This window comes from Dermacentor andersoni, chromosome 2 (genome assembly GCF_023375885.2).
Source record: "Dermacentor andersoni chromosome 2, qqDerAnde1_hic_scaffold, whole genome shotgun sequence".
In the NCBI taxonomy this organism is placed as follows: Eukaryota; Metazoa; Arthropoda; class Arachnida; order Ixodida; family Ixodidae; genus Dermacentor; species Dermacentor andersoni.
Window position 1 is genome coordinate 145,007,313 of NC_092815.1, and position 26,348 is coordinate 145,033,660.

Here is a 26,348-nt window from a genome sequence, read left to right on the forward strand (position 1 = left end):
AATTCAAAGTTCGTTTCTTTCATCACGTACTAGTTCTTTCCAAAAATTAACCAGTCTGACCCCACAAAACCATATGACAGTATAAACTTGCAATAACCCAGCTCAATTACACCTATAAGTAGAAGATGGATTGACGCAGGACTAAAGCTATGCCTTTGCTAGTAGCTATGATGCCAAGGAAAATAACTTTTTTTTTTTTTCACATCATTAATTCGGGAGCGTGGTTGGTTTACACAAGTGTACTGTGGAGTGGTCTGTTACAGACGGAGAGTGTGGCTCCTCCTATGCGAGTCAGCATGGCATACCGTATTTACTCGAATCTAATGCGCACTATTTTTCCGATAAAACAGGTCCAAAAATTGCGTTCACGTTAGAATCAAGTACGACCCCAAATCTGCGTTACCATATTGCCATCGGCATTTCAAAATGTCCGCCTCGTATGCGCTTTGAGCCTAGCTGCCGTAGCTTGCTCTATGTGCTGCAGTATGTGTGCTTAGGCAATGCTTCCGTTGGTATAGGTTAGTGTGCCGTCCGTATTCCCGTTTTCTGCATTCACTCCGTGTAGGAAGGAAAATGCTCTATGGTTTGCTCTATCAGCATGGAAGTGTTGACTTCAAAGACATGCCAAGTTCATCAGAAAGCCACAATTAAAAGGAAAGCGATCACGCGTGCAGACACGGATGGAAATCCGACCGCATCACGGCCGTTCGGAATTTCTGAAACTTGCATGCGGGACTGGTGCAAACAGAAGAGGCATTCTACACTGGTGGCTGCTACCTAGGGCGTGGCTGCGCGGTCCATACTTTGAAATCGATCTGCGGCAGAGACAAGAGACTACACATCTAGGTGCACCGCGCTGTGTTCTCGTCGCTTAGTTTGCATTGAAGCGAGAGGCCACATAAAGGTCAATTCTCTCGCTCCTGCTACCGCACTTCCCCACTCCAGCGTTTAAAAGAGTTTTTGCGGTCATTAAGAAAGATGCGTTTATGCTTGTGTGCGTGTGACACCAGGCTTGTTAATTTGGTAAGCAAATGTTTAAAAGTTTATAGTATAGCTGTCTACTAATTTGCTATCGTAATCGATGCTTCAATCGCCTTTCACGCGAAACTGTGACTTTTTCAAATTTATCTCAACTTTAGTGCATCGGGAGTAAATATTTGTTTTCTCCAATTGAGATAAAGTTGCATTTTTGTATGAAAGAATGAGGTGCGCAGTGCTGTAAAAAAATTTTTCTTTCTTTAGGTCACGGCAAAGGGGTGCACATTACAAAACGAGGTCGTTTATTTTTTATTTTTTTGTCATGAAAAACAGGTGCGTGTTACAATCAAGGGCGCGTTAGAATCGAGTAAATACGGTACATCTTAAACAGCTACGTTTGGGCTGTAGTAATGCTGCATGTCGCACTCACCTGATATGGAGTGTGATCGCAGGCCCTTGATTGCAGGCTTCGTCGGTTTCTCTGCTGAAAAAGAGAACCGAGATTTACTGGCAATGCGAGAGGTTTCCATTGCCGTGGATTTTCACAGGCCAGCATAGCACATGCCCCATTGCCAGCGGCCACCATGCAATGCACAGCTTGCTAGAAAATAATTTGCAACATCAAGCTTCATGACCGCTGCATGCTCTAACAACGAGCCTCAAAGTATTCGACCCCCATTTCAGCCTCAGGCTGTAAATAAATATGCCTTAAAATCAAAATCTTTCAAATCTGCCTTGGGAATACGAGTTAACATCGTTGTTGGGGCTCATAGGCTCGAAATCGCTGCAACATGCATTGATTTGTTTTAGACTCATTGGAAACTAAAGCCTTATGAAATGTGTCCAGCACATAATTTTTACACTGTATTATAACCTAACGTTGTAGCAGTCAAAGACTGCGAAAACAACTGCAGTTTATAAAAAATATATAAAAGTTGCTAGTGAAATGAAATGATGACGTTGCGTCTGTAGATATTCAGTACAAAGGATTATACAACTTTTGTTGCACATGCAGCTTGCTTTTTGTCACACGGCTGCATGTTCTTTTGAACCACATCAAGCTAGTCATCAACTATTTAGTCCAAATGACCACACAGCATTGTTTGGTAATTACGAATGATTAAATACTGACTGACTTAATGACTAATACTATAACTATCAAGAAGACTACATTAAAAAGTACAGCTCCCTTCAATCAGTACTAAACAGAAGAACAGACGAGCAAAAGACAGCCTTTTTTTATTGTATTATGAATGTGTTCAGTACAACAACTCATGCAAGAGGAATATAAAGACTGGCTGCAACTAGCCTGTATTTTACATTCTGCCTATTATTTTAGGCATTTGGGTGATTTCAAAGTGTGCTGAACCAGATAAGGTGTTACCTATGTATAGATGTAATCTGTAAAATACAGTGTAATTATGTTCTCTTACAGGGAAGCAGAAACATGGTATTGCAAGACCTTTATCACAACGTAATCACCTTCTGCACGAGTCTGTGCATAGGCTGAAGTGCCTAACAAATAATGGGCAAAACAAATGTGCAACAAATTCAGAGTGCAGGGTAAAAATATTTAGACGTATAAATGTACCAGGCGCTGTTATGTTTCATTGAAAAAGATACTTCGAGATATGTTGTAGACACTTAGGTCAGTTTGTTATCCCTTAGGTGTCGCCACAATTTGTGCCCAAGCTAAAGTATTGTGGAAATGTGATGTCCAATAGATCGTGTAATTGTTTTCTTTCTCTATAGGGAAATAGAAGCACTTATCACTATGCTTAGTTGCGAGAAGACAGTTGATGTGCGCATTTTGTGTGAGTCTATATGCAGGATGACAAAGGCTTAACATTTATTGTGCAATAAGCCAAGTATGCAACAAAAGGATTTGCATCATAGTGTGTTCTACACTGCAGTAATGTTTCAGTTTATAAACATACCAGCTGTTATGTGTCATCACCAAACAAATAAAGTAAAGTTAGAGCAATGTTGCAAGCACGTTCAGGTACGCTGGCTATAAATTTCTAAAAAAAATGTTGCAGAGAAGACCACAGAGCAAATAATAGCACCCAGCCTGTCTTAATTCTGAATTCTGGGCTTTTACGTGCCAAAACCACTTTCTGATTATGAGGCACGCCGTAGTGGAGGACTCCAGAAATTTAGACCACCTGGGGTTCTTTAACGTGCACCTAATCTAAGCACACGGGTGTTTTCGCATTTTGCCCCCATTGAAATGTGGCCGCCATGGCTGGGATTCAATCCTGTGACCTCGTGCTCAGCAGCCCAACACCATAGCCACTGAGCAACTATGGCGGGTCCAGCCTGTCTTAATTGTCTTTAATTTGCTTTACAATGCCAATAACCAGTAAAATTTAACTTGCACCATATATATATACCCTTTTTTTTCTGTTCAGTGAAACAACACAAGCGTTAGTGTTTTAAAGGATAACGGTATATAAAAGATCAACATAGCTAGCTGAGAACTCAGAACTTGTACTAAAGCAGCACTTCTTTATTTATATATATACACTATACCGTAATGGTATCTTCGACTGGTCACCTTTATCCTCTCAATCAGAGTTGAGTAGACCCGGCGTTTCTTGAACTCGGAGGCAGGGGACAAGTGCACAACCCAAATGTGTGACTCGCTCTCGAAGAAGGAAATGGAAGAGGCGAAACTACGGGACAACAGCGAACATCCAATTCTGCCTAGCCAAAGATTCCAGCGCTGCTGTGAAAAATGGTGGACACGCCAGTGGTGGACATGCCAGCATGCAGTGGATCGTCACCAACAGTGGTGACACTGTGTCCTAATGTCGTGGTGGGAAGCGCTCTCAGTCTCGATAACTGCTCTGATGACAGGGCTTGGAGCACGTGAGAGCGCTCAATGTGAGAGGAGAGATATCGAAAAGAACCAGCCAGACACAAATCGTGCACTCTCTTTCGGCCACTTGAAGACAAGGGTGCTCAGGAGAATGGTCTTGAGCGCTCTGTAACAATTAACTGGCCAAAGATGCCATAAGTGTTTCAAGCAACTTGATGAGTGCATCTTTATCCCATTTAATGTTTAAAATGATGTTGACCTTACAACTGCCTATAAGCATTTTATTAAAACACGGAAGATCATAAGATCACTTATTCCAAACATATCGCATACTAAAATTTGCATATAGGCGATATGAAGAAATCCATCCAAAAGCTATTTAGCAGTTTAAGCTTACATGAATAAAACACAATTTTTCATGCAACACATTTTTTTCTTGCAGCTATGAAAGCTGTTTCTCAGTAAATAAAGAGAACATGTTAAATATGCTGTCTGAATTTTATTGCATAGCATTGGATGTTGATGAATGAGTACAGAAGTTTCTGGAGGACATAAGGATTAGATATACGTGCCAAGTGAGAATTGCTCACAAGTGTGTAGAGAAACAATTCGTGCCACAAAAATGTGTGCACAAGGTATAAAGTTATATACTACAAAGAAAATTTTAGTGTAGATTAACATGTACATACTTTGTTTCATATTCCAAGTAGGATCAATGAATGAACATGTCATCAATGGCACACAATAATGTCACTCATGTCAGCATAGGTAGACAAGAGCACTTTAACTCTGGTTTCTGTGTGCACTACAGTGACTGACAGATTTTTCGGACTTGCAGGCAGCCACAAGAATGTCTAAAAAACTGCCCACTCTGAAAAATAATCTGGTGCTCCATTGAAAAATAATGTGGTATAATAATGTGGTGCTCCATTGAAGTAATATCTACGTATACCTACTTGAAATACCGCAATAGTCCAGGCCTCGGGAAATTTCGAGTTCACCCATTGTGCAGCTCAAAATGCACAGTGCCCTTGGTTAAGGCTGTATACACTAATCCAGCTTATTGGAGCTTTCATCTGCTACAGGCGAATATGCACCATTCCACCCAGCCACACTCATGCTAGGCATCACGGCAGTTGTCGGTGAATCTCCCATGGACAAGATATCCATTTGTATGGCCACCAGTTTAGCCATTGCATTGAATTTCATGCCCGATCATTAAAGATGCCTGCTGGTACAAACAGACTGAAGGCAAGCTTTCCGTGATGGATTGGTGCCCGCTACCTCATCAACCAACAGCGAATTTTCATTCCTGCAGCCATTGTGCATATGGCCGCTAGTGCTACGCCTAACCAGTGCCGATTTCGTCAGAGTTCGGCAGCAGAAGTTGCAGTCTGGGTCAGTAACGACGAACAGTTCCTGTGCGGCATTCTGAAGCCCAAGAAATCTTCCCATCAATAAAAGTGAAGGTATGGGATTTGGCGACAACCCGAATGGCTGGTAAACTTTGTTCATGGCCTCCATGTGTGTGATGTTGCACGCGTGGATCATGTCCAAAGAGTCGAGCGAGACATCGCACGGCATCCGAAATTTCAGTCAAAGTTATACTTTGGTTCTGCGGAAAATGCGACAATGCCACAGGGAATTCTGAATAATCGAGCAGGTTACAAAAATTGGCCGTCCTAAAGATCGTTAGGTGGTGTATGTGAGAGCCTACACTGCTCTCAAACACATCTGATACGATTCAAGTGGCCCTACAGAATAAATTCAATAACGCATCAAGTTAACTGACTTGCACTGCGTTAAATGTTTTAAAATAAGGTTAGATTAATGCAAGCCCATAATGAATATGAGTAATCATATCAGTGCACTGTTCTTTCTGCCTTTCATTTCCCCTTACCCTTCTTCCCCCAGTGCAGGATAGCAAACCAGAATCTTATCCGGTTAGCCTCCCTGCCTTCCCCACCCATCTCTCTTTCTCTCTCATATCAATGCAAGCATAACTAGAAGTTTTGTAAGAAAAAAGGAAAGAACTGCCTAATTTAACAAACATACCACATAAATTCTATGCCTGCCTTGTGCGATTCACCATTCCAGTGAATCTAATTGCATAATAGGCAACTCTGGCCATAATAACTATCCATTGCATAAGGACAAGTTGGTACGGGATGGCCATGACCATGATTAATTGTTTCACTGGCCATGACCAAGATATGCAGTTGTGGTTCTTTTTTGTTTGATCTCAAAGAAGCTTAGATTGCTGAATAAAGCATACTTCTAGTATGATGAGATTAGGTCTATGGTACGATTTTGTTACACTAGTGTGCTTAAAGGGACAGACGATCGCTCAGAACAAGAATCGAGATCGCCCCGCTGATGGAATGATTCCCTATCATAGTGGCTAAAACAAGCCAGGTTTTTCTCATTAAACGTGGATTTATATTTATTTATTCATCACTAAAAGTCGCAAGAAATGACCTTTGGCACCCCACGTGGCAAAAACATGAAGCTGCATAAGAGGTCCACTACACGACCTTCTGCTAGAGCGCGTGGTTTCCGATCTTTTTAATAGTATTGGAATGCAGTGCACGTTTTAGTATTGTAGGTTTTTCCTGACTTACAATGTGCAGATAAGTCTTCGTTCGTAGTGAGCAGAAAAGTGGCGGTGCCTTCGCCTTCATTTTCGATGTGTTGGCTTGGCTCATCTATTGACAGAACAATGACGACAGGTGCCAACCAGCCATGACATAGGTGTGTACTTGGGGAAGAATGCGGTACTAACATAAGAAATGTCTGTACAACAACACAAACTTATTGCACCAGCTTTTAATTTTCAAAAGTGGTTGAAAAGGTCAAAATGTAGGTGGTTAACCACAGTTATTCGCTCCTATGAAGGTAGAACGATGGGCGGCTTTCACAATTTGCAAGGTGGGTTATCAACATCGCTCTCACTACGCAGCGTTGCTGGAGGAGGGACTCTTACTTTTTTAGAGGCTGCTCAGATCGAAAAATTCTGCTTACTAAATATCCACATGCTTCTTGAAGTAACTGCTGCAGATGTAAACACTACCGAGGGTGAGCTTTGCGTTGTGCCATAAAAAACTAGGTCCTCAAAAATCGGTTGTCAGTTCCTTTAAAGTTTTTGAAGTTTCACATGACATTTATTTTTGCGTTAGCCTTCTGAATTGCACAGCTGATCTGTTTTGATGGCATATATACTTTGAAACCACAGATCATGGCACTGGTAAAGCATACTGTAAAGAATCATGCAGTTTCAACATTTTCCGTGGTATTGCACAAAGAAGTAGAAAGGTATATACATTTTTTGCCTTTGCGCAAGTTACATCCAAACATTCATAAGGCACTATCTTACTGCAAAAGTGGAAAACCGCGCTTAGCACTGTCAAATTAGTAGTTGCACATTGGTGTGTTCTTGTCCTTTATGGCCACTTGCATTATGCAAGTATCAACAACAATTTATTTTGTAAAAAAAATATGTTAGCTTTTTCAGTAAAGGCCATTGTTGAGAAATATGAAACTATGCATTTTCATCAGTGCATAGCTGCATGACATCTTATGTTTGCACTGAAAAATTTGAAAGGAAAAAAGTATGGCTATTACACGAGTCTGTGCACCACAATGCAAATGACAGCCTTTGTGAGGAGTACTATTCTTGTGGAGAGTATCTATAGTACAGCACCAAATCATCGGTTTCAGGATACGCATGCAACATATCCCTGGAGCAATCAAACTTTTGTGATGCCAGCCTGTGCCATGCTTGCAAGCAAGTCATAAGCATGCTCTCGATGTTACTTGACGTTTCGGCATGCATAAAAATCAAGAACTGACTGCAGTTAGACTCACAAGCAAACCCACACCACATCTGTCAATAATTGCATGGTTATATGTCGATTAATTGCTAACAGAAAGTCAATGAAGGCAAAAAATTCCTCTGCAACAATGAATGAAGGGTCTTGCTCAAAGAAATACATAATTGCTGCCAAAGAGACACAGAGAGACATTGTTAATAACATGTCACTGTTTCTAGCCTTTTGCAGTGCCTTGCATTTCAGTTGCGAGTACGTATTTCAGTAAGTACGAACGAGCCCAGGATGCAATCTTTTTTGCACGATGTGTTCTTCTAGAAGAATTAACAAAGTTTTGTGCTACTGAAGTTACTTTGCAGGTGTGTACTTAATCACTCTAGATGTCTTCCTATTATGAGATCTGCAAGTGCCAATTTCATGTCACATTAATTTGTGCAGCTTATTGTCATAAAGTTTTCCTGCAATGAGAGCCTTCCAGGAACATCCTTCAAGTAGTAAAAGAGCATGCATTCTGCGTAAGTCAAGTGTTTTCTTCTGCCCATATCTAAGTAGACTCCCTCTAGTACAAACATAAAAACAACTTGGGCATCTGTTTGTCTTATTAGAAGTGAAGGTTAAAGAATGTGTGCATCATCTATGGGGAGCTTAAAAAAGATGCCCGAGCTCTACGGCCAATCAGTGAAATGTACAGCTCATCAGACCTTGTTCTATAGGGAGTCCACCATACTCACCAAGAAACCACAGAAATGAACTCAAAATGTTTCATGAGGCTCACAGTTCGCATGCGTTTTGTTATCAACCCAGAGTTTCTTGTAAAAAAAAAAATTTCATCACACTAAAGCGAGCGGAATGCGAAACGTATCGGGGAAAATATGGCTGTATCAAACAAGGCACGTATGGGGACTGGGATTCAATTTTCAAACAAGCAAAAAGGAGGTGAAGGAAGTGGTTCGTCACTAGTGAACACACCTTTTAACAAGGAAAACAGAAACAAATAATCTACGCTTAGGCCCAACACTGCGCAACAAAAGAGAGACGAATATGCTACGAAAGAACGACTTGCAATCTCCGGAGCAGGGCAACCACAACATAACCGCAGTCATCAGAATAACCCCAAAAAATGGGAACAAAGCCAGGCACATGATATCTACACGGCCGCAGTAGTGTGCAAGGGCTGTTCTGCTGATACAGACTACACACTTCGGCACCAGCATACTGCTGCAGCGTACATTCAGCATGAACGCACACGCGAGGATGGACTGAGCATTGCAGCAGTGACCAGGCGAAGAGGGCAGAGGGGCAATCACCTGCTGGCTGAGGCGAGTGCTGCCTTTGTTTGTGGCAGTCCAGGGTCTCGTCTGAGAACGACACTGACTTCTCCTCTAGAAAGAGAGTGCAGGCAGAAAGAAGGAAGAAGAACGTTGGGTGAGGCCGGCCCCCTGGGTGCTGCTTAACAGGACACCAAAGGGAAGTAAGTTGAAGTGCTCTAGACATCTGGCAAAGCATTCTCTCAAAATTTTGTTACCAAACACTTCCTTAGTGGACGATCTCAATTATCAGTACAAAAAAATCAAGGCCAAACCACCCAATTTTTTATTTTGCGCCTCTGCAGGATAATGTCACTGCAACTCTAAATATATCAGAGCGTTTCCACATATTTTGGCCTTTCTCACGCGGGGAAAGATTTCAAAATTGTCGAGTTTCAGTCAAATGCCTGAGCAGATGCTATGTGACAGAGAGCGTGCAGTAGTTTTACGAGGTAGTGTCGCCAACCTGCTTTCATTTTTGGCATCTTTTATGGCTAGCCATTTCTTCACACACGACAAGGTTAACTTGACCTGCTTAGTGTTCAAGAACTGTAGCCTACCAATGGAGCTCAATGTTCCTCTTTAGTGTCCCATTAGGCTAACTGGGTTCGGGGGGCATGCCTCAACCTTGAGGCCGAATTGGGCATTGCATTTTGCAACCGACGATTTCAAGTCTTGAGTAACCCAGAAAGCTTGCCCGCAGATACCCACTGATCAGAAAGGCTTCACCGATCTGTCAAGCGGTGTTGTCGCAGGATGCAATTGCAAGAACTTGAATTTGCACAAGGAAGCAAGGCAGTGACACTACAAGGCATAACAGGAATGCAAGACATCTCAGCCTAAGTTTGCATCCTACACGGAGCTTAACCCTGCAATGCTTTACACATAAAAACGGCTTGCATTGTACAGAGCAAGACAGTAGGCTTCAAACAGACAAATTACTTAAAGCTGTATTCACGTCAGTCATAATAATGTATGCTTCCTAAACAGCAAGGGGCAACAACAAGGAACAGTCAAACCTCGATGTAATGAACACGGATATCTATAACAAATGATCAGATATATTGAAACAGATTTAAAATTTCCTTGACCATGCTCGATTTCAATGAGTCTCCTACTGTTGTAGCAAAACCGAAAATTCAAGATCAAATACTATACATTGGTTACAGTGAAGCAATTATTTATTCACTGAGCAGCTGCAATCGTGTATTTTGGCAGCCAAAATGTCGCATACTCAGCAAGAGCAATTTGAAATGGCACATACTGGACATGCATGCACATTTTGGCCAATGACACAGCTTAGCTCGCCCACAGCCAAGAAGAAAACATGCCATCCGACCCCTGTGATCACATCGATTACACTGTTACATATATTAACGACTGTGCGAAGTGCAGTCCAACTGAGTATTGTGTCAGATGCGACGTAGTTATAACGAGCTTTAACTGCATGATGAAACCTGCCTTGGCTGACAACACACCTGCTGGAAAATGAATTTTTATCCTAGCTTAGTTGCTCTGGACAATGTCTGGCGCTGTTTAACTGTATTGCTCAATTATTTCTTAAATAACTGAACTAATATAGTGCTCATTCAAGTGAAAGAGCAAATACTGAAGTGACTGCATCAAACATGGCTCATACCTTCATCGCAATGTGCCACTCACAGAAATAGCACTACTGTTTTGAGCACAAACCTTGCTTGTTGCTGCAATATCAAGGCTGAATTGGTTGTCTAGCTTACTCTCTCAGCATTACCATGTCAATGCAGTGATACTTTTGCTCAACATGAGTGTTGGAAGCATTTAGCACCCAGAGAATTTTCAATGGAAAAAAAAATCAAGCACAACCTCACAGAGTATTGACAACAGTTACACCAGAGTTAATGGGAATGGGGCCTTGCTCGACGTCACAAGATGCTTTCATTAAGTTGTGACATGCAGGGTTATCCATCATGCCATTTAGTCATGTTTCTTTTTCTTGTAGGGCATCAATGAGTTGCAATGCAGGTCAACACAGCTTTAGTAGTCGAGGGTTAAATCTCACTCCAAACTGCAAATGGTGTTGACTGACAAAAGGAGTTGTGCCACAAAAAAGGCAACGTGGCCGTGGGGATAAAAACACCGTGCCACTTACAGATATATAATAGGGTTGGCACAGGACAAAAAAGTGATTGGTTTCATGCAGCTAAAAAGCTTCAAAAATGTAGCGTCATGAACAAGGGGGGGCAAAAAAGGGCCTCGCAAAGGCGGCTGCTTTCGCAAGCCTGTACCTTTGAAGGGGTGCTTCTGCACATCATATTCTGGCAGCCGAACGTCATCTGAAAAGACGAACACAACCGAAATAGCGTTCCCTTGGCTCTGTAGCTTTTACAGCTGAGAATTTCACCGAGTCAGCCACTTCTCTTAACACATTTTCAAACTTATGTGACATTGGTTAGAGCATCCAGTGTAACAGCGCTACAAACAGAACCTTCGAACACCATATCCCTGCACAATCAAAGAGGGCTTGCAAAATTTTATGACCATCATAAATAAAACATTGCAACTATAATATTCTCATAAGAGCCTGGATAAGATGTTGATCACTGGTACTTGCCGTAGAGAAAGTACAATATTTCTCTGAAGCTCCCTCATGCTATCCTGCTGCTCTACCAAATGCCCAACACCTTTATTTCGTTCACAAGACATTGGGCGCATACAATAGTTACTGGTCAGGTTCACTGACTAAATAAGGTTCTTAGCCCAATTCCTTTAGTGGCTAAAACTGAACAATGCAGGCCCACAAAGAATGAGGTTTACGTTCAGTGAGCAACATCGTGAAAGAAAACTTAAGCCAATGCTATCTAAAAAAAAGGGGGCAAGCCATAGTACGCCTTCTCCTAGCCGCATACAGATGTGTGAAGGGGTGCATTAACACATGTCTCAATGCAAGCACCTTGTAAAGAGATAAACGAAAATGAGCACCATGGTCAGATAAAAGTTGGTAGAGAGTTTGTGCCTTGTGCGGGCTTGTATGTATGTGATTTTTTTTTTGGTTCGAAGCAAAGTCGAAGTGAATGGTAACAGTCTCAAAAATTTCAAAGCAAATAGTTGCACGACTTAATTGCGTAAATCCTTGATACAACAGTTAAAACTTTACAAATCGTAGAGAAAAAGAAGGTCTTCAGAAAAATGGAACCAGTCAGTTTCTTTTGTGAAATCAGTTTTCCCTCTTTTCTTTTTTTTTTGCCATGTGCTGTAATTCAGATATTTTTGCACAAATGTGCAAGTTGTTCAACGTTTTGAACATGCCAGGCAGAACAGAAAGTTAGTTACAGACTTTGGTGAGAGTTCAGCTACTTGAAATTTCGCGTTTCTTAAAGTCACAGGTGCATTTCACGCTCGCCCGTCACGCATTGTGATGCCACAAAGTGCAAGTTTTCTTGCATTACGCGGGCAGCTTAGGCTGTGTTTCCATCCAGAAAGTGTACAGACAAGCTCGATAGGCATGCTTGCTCTAATTTTTGGCTGATCACCCGCAGACCTGAACACTGCTTCTGTGGCTCTTAGTCATGCGCATGATCTTGGACCCGACCACTGACGAGCCACTCGATGAACAACAAACTTCTCGCCCGCCAGCATGTCGACGACCAAATTTACATACAGTTGGGTGCTGATTCAAAGCAGTTCTATTTGTAATGGTCGTATAATTCTCGGAAAGCAAAAAAAGAAAAACCATCTCATGAACAAAAACAAGTGTACAGGGGTCAACCTCAACATCATTCACTGCCACCATTTTTCTACAATGTGTACATGGATCATGTACGGAAAATCAAGCGAGACACCTTTTCGCGCATGGTGTTCCAATTAGTTCAATAGAGAAGGTGGTGGTTCCACAAGTATGGTGGAATAACTGAACACGCACAAAAGATCGGTCGGCAACTGTAACAAAATTTTTGGTCTTTGACTTGTCTTGTACATGAGCTAGTATGTTATTGGTAATGTAACTTCCTCCCCGAAACTATATAATGTACATGTTTCAAAATAATATTCCTGCATCTCCAATACCTTAATAACTTCGTACACTAAACTTTGAAGTGAAGCGAATATCCAAGTGAAGCGAATATCCAATATTCAAGCAAATACTAAAAAATATAGAATATCCACACAAGCTTAGTTCTGCAGTAATGAATCACAGCTTACAGCACATGAAGACAAAATTGAAGAAAAAAGGATTTCAAGAGAACATTTTTGCTCTTTGTTACAGTTAACGCAGAGCACTTTAGCAAAATTATTGTGGAAGCAGATTCTTAAAATGATGCCCCATCATGTGTGAGTCATATTATTTGTTAACAAGTATTGAAAGGCCCCTTTATTGGTGTGCAATGAACACTTGTCACAGCATTTACATACCTGTGGAACAGGCAGATTAATTTTCTGGGCTGACTTTAAACACCACACTTCTCAGAAGCAGACGTGCCTCTGAGAAGTAGTTCCACACCAGTGCTACACTGTGATCCAAAGCATTTTCTTTTTTCTTTTTGGTAACTACTGAACCCCAATTAGAGTGACACATAGCACAGGTATAAGCTTATTCAAACTAATATGAAAGGGTGGCATTCAATATAGTCGTCAAGAAAATTGCATGGAGCTTCTGAAGAAATAACAACTTCTAAACTGAATAGTGTAGAATTGTTCCACAGACACATTATTCATATTCACGACCATAAAAACAAGCAAAACAATTGCAGACATGAATAGAAAGTCATGAACACTGTATCACATGTACAAATGCATATATGGATGAGACTCGGTTTCCAACTGGATGAAACAACCATCTTTGTATCAAATAACAATATGTAGTATATGGCTGCTCATTTTCAGCAGCATTCAGTAGCTAAACATGATGTGATACTGCAACAGAGCAACTTTTTTTCCAAATATGCAAGCTATAGATATGCATAATGGGCGTGACAAATCCTATTCACAAGGCTCCGAGCACTGATAAGGAAAGGATAGTAGCACCAGAGTTTAAGCTTGCATTTCTCCCATTAAGATGCCAAGCCTGCAAACATCATTTTGAGTCAAGAATGGACATTGCAAGAATACTAATGTACCACTATACTTCGTTGCATAAATTCAGCGCATCAAACTGCAAAAAAAAAAAGGGAATGTGATATCACCCACCAGCCACAACTATAGCAAGAACACAATTTTCATTGTAAGATTGGAGCAGCACCATGATTGCCACATCATTGCACGACATCCAGAGTTGACACATTGCTTGGTTTTTGCAGCGACGGATGTTATAAGTGCTTTCCAGCTATCTTTGTGGCATTACTGTATATCCCCTCCAATATAACAATAGCCACTGAGTAACAATTATCCTCACATGGCAGCGATTAAATTAAAATACATAACAAGAGATCATCATGACGTTTCCTTGCCTAACATCTGAGATACCTAGTAAGTAGCTGTCTATGGACACTGGTTTACAGCATGTACCGAAAGGATGATGTTCAGTGTGTGTGCACCAAGCCAATAAAGGGCTGTTGAAAGGTGAAGTAATCCTCAGACGTTGCACCATGCATAAGAATGTGCACAAAAAAAAAAAGAAAAAAAGGGAGACTACGAATGTTTTCATGCAGAATGTGAACGGAATGTTGTTCTGGATAGCACGCATATTTTTCAAGGCGAAAAAACAATGCGACAAAAATGACACAAGACAGAGGAGACAGAATGAGCGCTCGTCTTGCCCGGTCTTTCTTGTCCCATATTTCTCGTACTGTTTTTTTCACCATGAAGCCGTGTCAACCAGACCCTTTTCAAGCATACTTTTCAGGTGGTGTTGGAGTGACGAAAGCTTACTGCACGAACATATGCACAAAGTGCGCAAAGCCTTGATGAGCGGCATGTGCTGCGAATGGTGTGCGCGGTGCGTGGAGTGTGCGGTGCGTGGTGTGCACATGCCTGCTATAAAGGTGATGCAATGGAAGTGGAGCTTCTGGGTCACAGTATAAACGTTCATTACTAACAAAACCACACTATTAAAATTTTTCGGTGGTTCTCATTCCAGCGCATTGAAATTTGCACCAGGTTATCCTGTGTGGAGTGGTACGTACTGGACTCTTTCTGTTTAGTACGAATTGGGAAGTCGTCGCAGGACAGCTCTGTGTAGCATGAACATTTCGCATTCAATCTGGAGAGGTACTAAAAAGTTCTGCGAAGGCTGCTACACCATGTTGAGGCAGGTTCTCGGGACTAATTGCATCGAGTGATAACAATCGACAGACCAGGCATGTCCGTTTGGAGCATGTGTGGAGTTTTGCCAGTGTCATGTCACCACTACCAAGCACAAATGTGTTTTGATACTATGTGTCATAGCTGTTGGGAGTACTTTTTCTAGGAACTTTTTAGTGAAGTGCCCTTTACGCAGGTCCATTGTGGTTTGTCATATTATTTGAAAAAATGGTTCAGTATATAGGAGGAGGTCCCAGAATGACATAACTGTCGGCAGGGCCTCTGATGACTGTTTGCAAAATAAAAAGTACCAGTGCGTCGGCAGTTTAGCTATGGCAGTAAAAGATAACTTTTAGTAGCAGGCCAGAACTTGTGTCTCGAAACATCTGCCACAAAGAGGGTTTACTGTACCATTTTAATCTGCCCAATAGCCTGCCAAGCAGCCCACTAAGTAGTGGTCGGCCGGTGCACAACAACTGAAGACAGAATGGCATTTTACTTCTGAGAGCTGTATAAAATATGCAATGAGCTTACACGTGCCATAACTCAAAAGAGCAAAGTGAACAATAAAATAATGTGTCCACATGGACTTAACAAATATTATGTTTTTCTTTAATTGTGTGCTAAAGCAAAATGGAACAACTGTTTTCTTGCATTGCATTTTACCAAGCACAAATAATAGCATTTCTGACAGTAGTGCCGCATAAACATCCAAGTTCCGTAGCTTTGCCTTCGTAGCCAAGAAACACTCCACGAGTATTGGTATCACTCTGAGCACTCGCTGGTGGCCACTTCATCCTTATTTGAACTGTATTAAATTTCACAGTGGGCTAAGTAGATTCCCACAAATGGCTTTGTCACACGGCATGTGATAAATTGTGAGCCATACACCTCTCATGCTGAGACATGTGCAACAGGGAGATGTTTTGCTGTGTATTTCTATGACAAGATCTCTTGATTTTAGATGGGAGGTTAAGTACAGTAAATGTGAAGTAGTAAACCTCAGGTATACTCTAAACTTATACACACACAACACCGCACTTGCAGCAAGTGCAACAAATGTAGCTATCATTAACTGGGCTGTGAGAAGCACAGAGCGTCTTTTGCAAATTAAATTTTAGAGCAACCTTTCTCGAGCACTCCTTTCGTGCATTACACGGACTCTGTTCAGGCTGACTCAATGTACTCAGAGTATTGCACAGAATACGGGATTTTCCTCTGAAGATCTGTTTGTCATGCCACGAGTGCTCGATGTAATTCACATCTTGCAAGACAATGCAGCTATTACTTGAGAAAACAATTATTTTTCTGAGTGTTGCGCGAGGGTTGACCGAAATAAACGTAGTAATGTTGAAGGCACCAAGCACACTCATTAAGGAAGCTATTTTGGTGTGTGCATGCATATATTCTCCCTTGTTGCTCATTGTCTGACATGTATAAGATGTAATTTATTGACAGGAAAGACAGAGAGGTCGACCTGAGCTAGTACGCTCTAGTCTGCTACTCTGCAATTTGGAGGAGGGAAGGGGAATGAAAGCACTGGGGTGGGTTTATGTGACATCTAGCAGTCACATAAACATATACGAGGCCCTGAGTGAAAAAAAATAAATCATAGAGGACCACCAAAGCAGAATCTTGGTGCAATCGATAACTGCAGAAGCTGCTCCCCATTGTTTGAATTTGCAACAATGTTTTATGATTCCTGCTACAAATATAGTTGGTGTCATTGCCTTGTTACTATGGTATACCTTATGCATAGCTGCATAATTCTGCATAGTTCGCAGGACTGATCGAGGTTCCCCTTCGGTCGCATTCATAACTTTTTATAGACAGGCTTGAAGCAATGTACATATATGGTACAGTTAGTGTAGCCTTAAAACTAAGTGCGATATGGTCACGTCATTTACAAGATGGATGCACACATTCTCTACTGTTAAATCACTTTCCAATTCCAATACCTTGTGGCCACCCATTCGCTTTATCTCTTGCATTATGTTTAACTTATGATGACACTGGTTACATAATTAAACCAAGAACACAGCTTTGTGGCAGCGCCTACATGAGATTATGACTATTATGAGCATTGATGGAACATTGAGATGACCGTCACGCAGTTACTCAAAGCACAACCAGGGAGGGTTTGTGATGTGGCTAGTTTCGTGGCATAACCTATAAGTCAACCTAGTCACCCATTGGCAGTTGTAAGAAACTATTACAGCTACCAATGTAATAAAACCAATTTTCTGAAGCGTAAACAAATGTAGAAGTGGCGTTTTCTAAAACAGGAATTTATATTGCTGAAAATTTCGTAAATATTCATCTTTCTCACGGTCGCTCACCATAGTGGGTGCCTGCAGTGAGCTTTCTGTTTCGTGAGCAAATAAAAGGCCACTCACCCGACCTGTCCTTCTCGGGAGCCACGTCCGTGTCCCTGGTAGGGATCAGGTGGCTTGGCTGCCGTGGAGAAGTTCCTGCAGCCAGGGCCTTGTGTACCAGCCCAGTCAGACTTGCAAGCTGGCGTTCCATGTATTCCACACGCATTCTACAAAGAGAAGATGCAGTTTGAGGGTATCATGCAAGGGCCTTCCTTACACAGGTAAGAGTTGAATTAACTGAATTGAATTTCATGCAAAACGTCAAGCAGAACAAAATAAAATTATGAAAGAAAAGAGTTGACGTCCACCCAAATGTAGCATGAAGCTACAAAGGAAACCTACATGGTTTCCTCAGAAACAAAGCTTCGTTGTTGGAAGAAAAATTCATCCTGGTCCGGGATTCGAAGCCGAGACCAACGCCTTTCTGGGATGGTCACTCTACCATCTGAGCTAACCAGAAGGATAGCAGATCGCAACGCGAGGGCAAATTAATCGACAACTTGAAACACAAGGACATTGCATATAGCAAATTTTGCAGCGCAAGGGCGAACTAATCGACAACTCGAAGCACAAGGACATTGAAAATGCAAATACACTCAAACTTCATTATAACAACACGGGACATAACGAAATAATGGATATAACAAAGCAAAACAATTCCAGGCCTCAAAATTTGCCTAGAGATCCCTGTATTTCAAACCTTGTTTTAACGAAGTGAAATTGTGCCAATGGACGTAAAGAACTAGATTCATTTCAGAAACCGAGAAATACCCGATCGCTGTGCGAAGAGTACGTACATCACTCTCTGTGGGGTTCGGAACTTCTGTCCGTGGCAGTTCAAAAATCCCCCGTCAAATACGTCGTCGAGCAACACTGGTATTTTTCAGCACCACACGCACAAGCACACAAGCAGCAGCTCACCATCCTGCTTCTCCACTGACCACTCTCTCTTGCGCATTCCTGGCTGCGCGACCCATGCGACGCTATGCTGCTACACGCGGCGGCATTCACTTCTGTGTGGCGTGGCAGACGCAGCTGGGCGTAGCCTCTGAGATCTCCCTGGCACTTGCTTAGGAGTCCCGCGCAAGCCTGCGCCAGTCGCGCCATGCTGCGCGACTATGCTCGGTATTGTGAAAATAAGCGTATCCACTTCTCTCTTTCTCTACGGCGCGTAGCGCAGGCAGCCGCAGCTGGGCCTGGCCTCAGAGACTTCCACGGCGAAATCTTGGGGTTCACACCTAGGCAGTGCATTCACTTCTCCCTCTCCCTGCGGCACATCACACAGGCTGGCAGCTGGGAGAGGCCTCCGAGATCGCATTGGCATCGGTGCACTCTCGGAGTTCACGGGCCAATCGAGCCAAGCCGGCGCGGCGAAGTTGGGTTGCCTCCTCGATCACACAGTGCAGCGCTGTGTACCCCATCCTGCTCGACCACCATGAGCGAAGTTGAAAGTGGATGCGGAAGACCATCACAATGGAACAGAAGGCAGCTATGTAAAGGCTGCAACGTAAGACACTGTGTCGCATGCTGCACATGGCGAAGATTTTCTGTTGTTTTCATCTACTTTTATCGCATGTGTGGCCATGTAGCAGTTCTGCGGGCCACAAAGCCGTCTTATTTCCAGCTTTGCATTGGGCATACACTCCACTCAATTGCAATAACAGATAAAACGAAGTAACAGATATAACAAAGTAATTTCGGCTCCCCCTTCAACTTCATTATAATGAGGTTCTAGTGCATAGCAAATTTGCTATATTCAATGTCCTTGTCCTTTGAGTTGGCAATTAATTCACCCTCATGCTGCAATCTGCTAGGAGGCTAGCAGATTGCAAATATACCGCTAATTTATGAGCGAGACTTTTGCCAGGACCTTCATAAACGTTGTAACAATGTATCGTAAGGTGTAAACTCATATATCACATTTGTCCGCTTTAGGTGCTCTAGTAGATACAGTTCACTGAGCTGCGATACTTGTTTTCGGTGCAGAGTTGTGCATTTGTAAACTTCGTGCTTAACTTACCGTCTTTCGTAAAATTTTGTTTAAAAAAATTGAGCGTCTAAATCAACACTTCCCTCTTCCCTTAAAAGCTGCTAGAACTTAATTCGCTTTCTCAGTGCAGCAAATTTCCTTCTAATCGGTCCAGCGGTGTTCTAATAAAAAAAAAAAGCATTTCTGTGTTTTACATGTAATATTTGAATAGAAGAAACAAAGTTGCCTCTGAGCTAGAGCTTCTTTTTAAACCAGCTTAATCCAGGTCTGGCTACTGTGCACAAAATTGACTATTTTTGGAAATCTAAGCCACGTTATTCGTGGTTTCTCTGCTACTTTGCCATGCGTCACTGTCAAATGCTATACTACCGCCAGTAATACTGGCTTTGTATAGACGGTCATATTTTTATTTCTATCATGTTTTATCAATTTAAGCTACATGTGGAATACATGAAGTTCAAACGGAGGGCTCCGGATTGATTTCGAGCATTCGGGGTTCTCTGCATTCCGCCCCCATCGGAATGCGGCATCCGCTGCTGGGACTCAAGTCCGCGACCTCAAGCTGCAGCAACACAATGCCATCCAATCAGCCTCCGCGGCCGGTTAAACACCGAGGTACAATAAAGGGCATGCTACTCTGTAAATGCCAATACAAACCAAATTTTTGGGCCAACTAAAAACTCCTTCCTGCACGTGCTGCACACATGTGACCAAGCTGTCCAGGACAGCACGATAAGTATGTCTGCAAATTTCGGTGAGATAAGTACATGTCAAAAAAATTTGCTCTGACTCCACTTTCGCCTCATATACATGTGAGCAGAACCGCGCTAGGGGAATCGAGCCCCCCCTCGATAGCAGAACGTGCGCCACTTGCCGTGCTTCTTCGTCGATGATGGGCGTGGCGCTGCCCGAGCGTGAGCCGTAAGCGGCCGCGGCGTCCCCGCCATAGAAGGGCTCCTCGTAGGCCGAGTTGAAGGTCGCCGGCAAGGAGCGCGTGTGGTCCAGCCTGTGCTCGGGCGAGTATCCCGGATCGCCGCCCCGGCCCCGGTCGTCGGCCGGAGGGTAGCCGGCCAGGTCGTAGCGGCGCGGCGACGTGGGCGGCGGGTACGGGCCGGGCGGTGCCCCGGCCGCCGGGAAGGGCGCGCCCACCACTGGCGGGTAGCCGGCCTCGGCCAGCAGGCCGCTGCCGCCCCTGTCCGGAGACAGGGCGCGCGGCGGCGGGGGCACTGCGCGCGCGTAGCCAGTGCGACCGGGAGTAAGCGAAACAGCTGATTCACTGTTGTCGTATCAGCTCATTATTTTTGTCTGCTGCAGGACGAAGGCCTCTAGCTCCCAATGATCTGCCAGACAACCCTGTCATGTGCCAGCTGACCCTATGTGTTATATGTTTGCCAAATTTCGTCTTTTCATCCCACCACCTAATTCTGTGCTGTACGCGTCCTCTTCTGCACTTCCCTTCTCTTGGCGCCCGGTTCTATTGTATGCCTTACGCATTACGTATTACGTGGTCTGTCTTAACTTCATCCCTTTCCTCTTATAATATGTCAACTAGAATGTTGGCTACCCCCTCCACTCTTACTATAATACACACTTATGCCTTCCTGCCTTAACTTTAGTTACGTCTATAATTTTTCCATTCTATATAGATCCTTGCGCAGTGCTTGACTCTTAGGCGTGTTTGTTAACATCCAAGTTCCCGCTACGTATGTCAGTGGCGGCATAAGATAATGACTGTACGCTTCTTTTTTTTCAGGACCTTTTAAAGCAGCAATTAATAGGCTCCGAAAGCATCATTAGCAGACTTAATTCATATGGGATACGAACATTGTTCTCCTGCAAGATTTATTTGCAAGAATGTGTCCAAGTCAAATGGGCAACCTTTCTAACTTTCTTACACAACACTGAAAAAACATTTAATCAAATAAATGTGCAGGAATTCCTCGATTTGTGGCATATCTTCTCGGTACATGCTCCAACAACGAGACCACTTTCTCATCACCTTGCTGCATTTACCTAGAAAACTTCCGGAGCACTCTATACCAACGTATTTATATTAAATTTCTCACGACATACCCCAAATGTAGCCTGCGCATGATTTTTACGTTAGAGGTACATGCGTTCTCTCTCTCTCTCTCTCTCTCTCTATATATATATATATATATATATATATATATATATATATATGACAAAATGATAATTTTTTAAATTTGTCGACTAATGTTTAAATTTTACTACAGTCGCGCTGATAATTATATTACACCTTTAAAGAAATTAAATATATCAGTGAATAACTAGCTCAATAGACACATATACCAAAAGTGCCAAATATATTATCTGCTGGACCTAAAACATAATGTCACGGAACTTGAACATTTGCAAGGCGATTGCACTCGAACACAAAGGCGAAAAAACCTCGAAGCTGACAATTTATTCACTCAAGATGTTATTCGTTTCTTTCTGACTGATACCGTAGTACATTACTGCTCATCCAACTTTTAGCTTGTCTGTCTGCCCGTGGCGAGGCGCTATCATCTCTCTTCCTTTCCCGTCACGCGCAGCTTCCCTTTCCGCGCAGGAGGCCACTCTGCTTTTATGTGATATGCAGGATTTTCTACCGCTTTCCTGACGGTTTCCTAACGAGGCCTAAAGCCCCTTAAACTTCGTAAAAAAGCGACACTCTCCTCCTCCACCTTCACTGCTCCGTTTTTCTCCTCTTTTTCACGCTCCCTCCTCGACCGTGGCGCCGCCTACACTGCTCAAGCATAGCAACGGTGCCAACATGCGCTCCTCGCCACTCCGTAGACGCTTCTCGAGCAAAAATGGCGCTGATGCACGGTGCGAGGGCCCACGTGATGTTATTAGGCCAATAGCGACGTGGCGTCGACGCCAGAGCGCGCGAGGAGGAGGCGGCATTCTTCAAAGCGTGGCAGTACTTTACGAAGTTTAAGGGGTTTTAACGAGGCCAGTTCTCTGGCGCCCTCTACAACCATCGAGCCCAACATTGGCTCGCGCGCCGGTCTTTGCAAATCGCGCACGCCAGCTCAGCGACATTACCGCGCGTGGGTTGATGTACAATTTCGAACACTCACACATGGCTTCGTGACGTGCACTAGGTAAGTTAACTAATGCGAGGGACCTATTGCAATGCGACCGAGACACGGTCGGCAACCCTGCAACAACACCCCTACGCAAAGGGCTCGTATACGCTCGCGAAGGCTTGATAGGTTGCCAAGTGTAAGCACGCCCCGAACTCTGTAAAAAAAGAAGTTATGGGCGAACAGGCTGCACGGGCGGTAACCGTGCCCTTTCATGCCTACAGGTTACTCTGTCCCAAATGCACCGGACTGCCATTGGCTGAGTCGTGCCGAATGACCATGTTTTAGAGCGCAGCTCTTTGGCGTCCGTTCCTGGGTTTCGCGTCGTCGTCGGCGTTGTCGTCGGCCTCGTAACCAGCTCCGCCCCCCTTTCATCCCCCCAGCGCTAGCAGCGACCGACTGATACCGCTGGATGCCGCTGACGCCGCTAGAGAGTCAAGATAACGTGACTGCATAGAACACCGTCGCCGCCATGCAGAAAGAGGAGGAAAGGGTCCCCCCCCCCCTGTTCTTGTGTGGCGGATAGGGTGCTCTTCAGTTGCCGACGCGCCGGTTATTTCACGTAGGCCCCGGCACGTCGACGAATACGTGACCACCTTCCCACGGCTAGACCTGGTTCTTAGCGCTGCGGAAGCGAGGGTATCATATTGTTTGTGTCGGCATCGGCGGCGTTGTCCCTGAAACCAACTCCGCAGCTGGGGTTGACTCACTATCGGCGACAGCGGCATCAGTCAGTCGCTGCTATCTCTTCCCTCCTCCCTTTATCGTGTTGTCCGCTTGCTGCGCGCGCTTCTGCCCCCATCGTTTGCCGCTGGGTGTACACGCCGCCCCCCTCCCCCCTCTTCCTGCGAGTCTCCGGTTGTCAAAGCGCCGGCTCGAACTTAATTCCTTTCTTCGCTCCTCCTCCAATGCAACCCCTGTGCGGTGGCAATCAGAGAGCCAGATCGGTGGCGGCGGATCTGTATATGTGCACCGCCCGAGCCGAAATTGCCGCTGCCGTTCGCCCTGTGCGGTGGCATTTGCTGCGCTCAAATTTCGCATTAGGAAGTAACGTAATCGTCGGTAATTTTTTCGTCAAATCATGTGCTGAAGTAGGCAACATTATGGTCGAGTGATTTGCGAGGGAGCGCACCTGGGAACTCCTAGTATGAATGACTTCACTTCTGACGCGGAATATAGTTCAGGTGTCCACTTACTTATTACGCAATGCAGAACAGCTAGTAGATATTGTCGTCCCCATATCTTACGTGCAGTATACTGTAATTGCATAATGAAAAGGAGGCGCACAACAAAAACGGTAAACTTTAGGCATAGCGCAAGAGGGCTCGCAGGAGTACGACAGGGAGACACAGCGCAGTGCCTCAATCTACGCAGTACCAACTAGACCACTAGCCTGTTCTTTTGAAAAAAAAAGAAAATAAGGAAGGAACGATTGCGGGAGAATGACTTACGTTCCAAAAGTAACATTGACCGTACCGCTACTACCGTACCATAACTGCCGGTAGGGAGGGAGCACAGCGAAGTTAAAGGTGAACTTGGGCTTCGAACACAATTATGTCGTGCACACTTGGGTTACAACAGGCGTGTGACACCGGACATCGCAGATACCGAAGGCTGCGCGCGCAAAACGTGCGGGGCAGGTAGGCAGGCAGGCAGGCAGGCAGGCGTCACCACACAGAGACGGGCTCGCACCTGGCCTCGGCAGAGGGGACCTCGGGGAGGTGAGGGGAGAGGCGACCCGTAGGGGCGGCGGTGGCTGTCCATAGAACCGCTGCGGCTTGGCCGGCGCCGCTCCCAGCGGGCCTGCGCCGTCCCGCCCCCGCTCTCACTCATACACACACCCGGGCACACGCATAACAGAGGAGGATGACTACACATATATGCACACTAAGACAACGGGAGCAGATGCTGCTGAAGTCCCTGGATGCGTATTAATTTTGTTAAGTAGAGACATAGGGCGAAAGGATGGACGAGAACAAGGACAGGGCAGTACCGTCAATGTTAGAGAGGATAAACGTGTTGAGCTTTGCGGATTAGGCGGATTGGTGGCACCACCCGATCGAACAGAATTTTAATCAGCGAGCACACAGGACTATTGTAGAAACCAACCATCGCCCACTAAGCTGCAGGTGTAGAGTGTTGGCAGCGACATAGTTTTTCACTTGCAGCCATGTTATTTTGTTCTTCGACGAGGACATTAATGTAACATGAGAACGTGCCAGTATACACTGTAAAAAATTTTTACACCCTTTAAGGTAAATAAGGGTGTAAATAGACCTGTAATTCACACCATTACACCCAAGAAGAGTGCAAGGGTGTGAGTTATAGACTTATTAACACCCTTATGCACTTCTAAGGGTTTAACTTATCTTACAGTGTATAACGCGTTCTAGTTTGACGATTGGCCACAAGATTCCGCGACCAGTGTTGCTGCTGCCGTACACGCATTTCCCGGTATTTCTTGAAGTTGATACGCTTACGAAGAAGCTTAAACTGTATAAGGATCAACATTTGGGTGAGTTGGTACTGGTTGAACATCTTGAAGGGGCAGTGCAAGACTGCCTTCACTTATGCTAGGGAAGGCTGCACTGTTAAGCATACGTCCCCGCCTGTGCACTGTAGAATGGGAGTTGTTTATGTGCTTCTACTTCCCTGCGGTCACGTCTATATCGGCCAAACAGGTTGATGCCTGAACATTAGATTGCCTGAGCATAGGTGCTCGCTAACGGGTAATGCCTACTCACATGGTGTGCAGCATTGCTCTGAGCATGCGTGCACTGCACTCTATGAAGACATCACAATACTTTCCACGCATAGAAATCAGACTACGAGGGAGATTATTGAGTCCTACTATATCAGAAAAAAGGATCGCGTTGTGTAAGCATGCCATTGTTAAATTTGTATGACAGTGAATATTAATTTTTAAGCCGCCTCATAGCGTAGCATTAGATTACAGGATCTTGCGTTTTTGTTGCTGCGCACTGATAATGACACCATCGATAGGAGATCACGTGGCTATGGGTTGTAGTACATAAGTTCGTGAATGCCTTCGAATAAAGTTAGTGAGTTCAGCGCTGTCCTATGTGTTCCTGCCTTCTGTCTTCGTCAGCTTGCGCTGGCCCTTCAAGACATTTAAACTGTATATATGCTCTTCACTGCCGTAAAGGCCAGATGGTACCACATTATGAAAGTATATGAGGGATAGTTGTCAATACTTAGATTTCTCAAACCAGCTTAGCTTATCCAGGGATTTCAGTTGCAGCATGCCACTGCCGCGCTCCACACATCCTGCTGATATACTGCTCCTGCTAAACGCCGGCTGTGCGCGAGTTGCATGCCACATGAGCATGCTCACTTATAGTGCCTGGCAGGAGCGGTATAGCAGTACTCGGTGACAACCCAAGAAATCAGTACGAGCTCCGCCCACAGTACAGCATTGTACTGGGCCTCTGAACTCCTATATATTTCTCGTGGGACGTCGACTTTGAAGGATGATCGCCGCCACGTTAAGACGTCACGGATAAAAGAGAAGGTAATTGGCCGGCGCATTTATACAAATTATCTGAGTTGGACGGCTGTGTAGCACATTCTTACGTTGTCACCGAGTGGTTGAAAAACGAATCAGAAAATGTTCTGTTGTGGCAAGTGAAATTATTTGTCGTATTGAAGCACGAAATCACAGGTCAGAAATGTCCTAACCGCAGCACATCCTGTTACGTTGAAGTGCTGTCGTCACCGC

The 26,348-nt window shown here is 44.1% G+C and overlaps 1 protein-coding gene across 17 annotated transcripts in view; it reads right to left on the bottom strand.

Annotated features, from left to right (window-relative positions):
* LOC126540634 (coiled-coil domain-containing protein AGAP005037-like) overlaps window positions 1–26,348 on the bottom strand; it is a 592,903-nt gene that overhangs the window by 58,945 nt on the left and 507,610 nt on the right. For 11 of the 17 annotated variants that reach the window (XM_055076173.2, XM_055076175.2, XM_055076163.2 and 8 more), the window contains 6 exons: window positions 24,302–24,412; window positions 20,389–20,740; window positions 17,546–17,691; window positions 11,201–11,248; window positions 8,934–9,008; window positions 1,409–1,462 (listed from right to left, as the gene is read on the bottom strand). In XM_055076173.2, the coding sequence (XP_054932148.1) occupies window positions 1,409–1,462; window positions 8,934–9,008; window positions 11,201–11,248; window positions 17,546–17,691; window positions 20,389–20,740; window positions 24,302–24,412 (786 nt within the window). The remainder of the gene's footprint in view (window positions 1–1,408; window positions 1,463–8,933; window positions 9,009–11,200; window positions 11,249–17,545; window positions 17,692–20,388; window positions 20,741–24,301; window positions 24,413–26,348) is intronic. The other 6 variants (XM_055076164.2, XM_055076166.2, XM_055076165.2 and 3 more) reach the window with 6 other exon arrangements.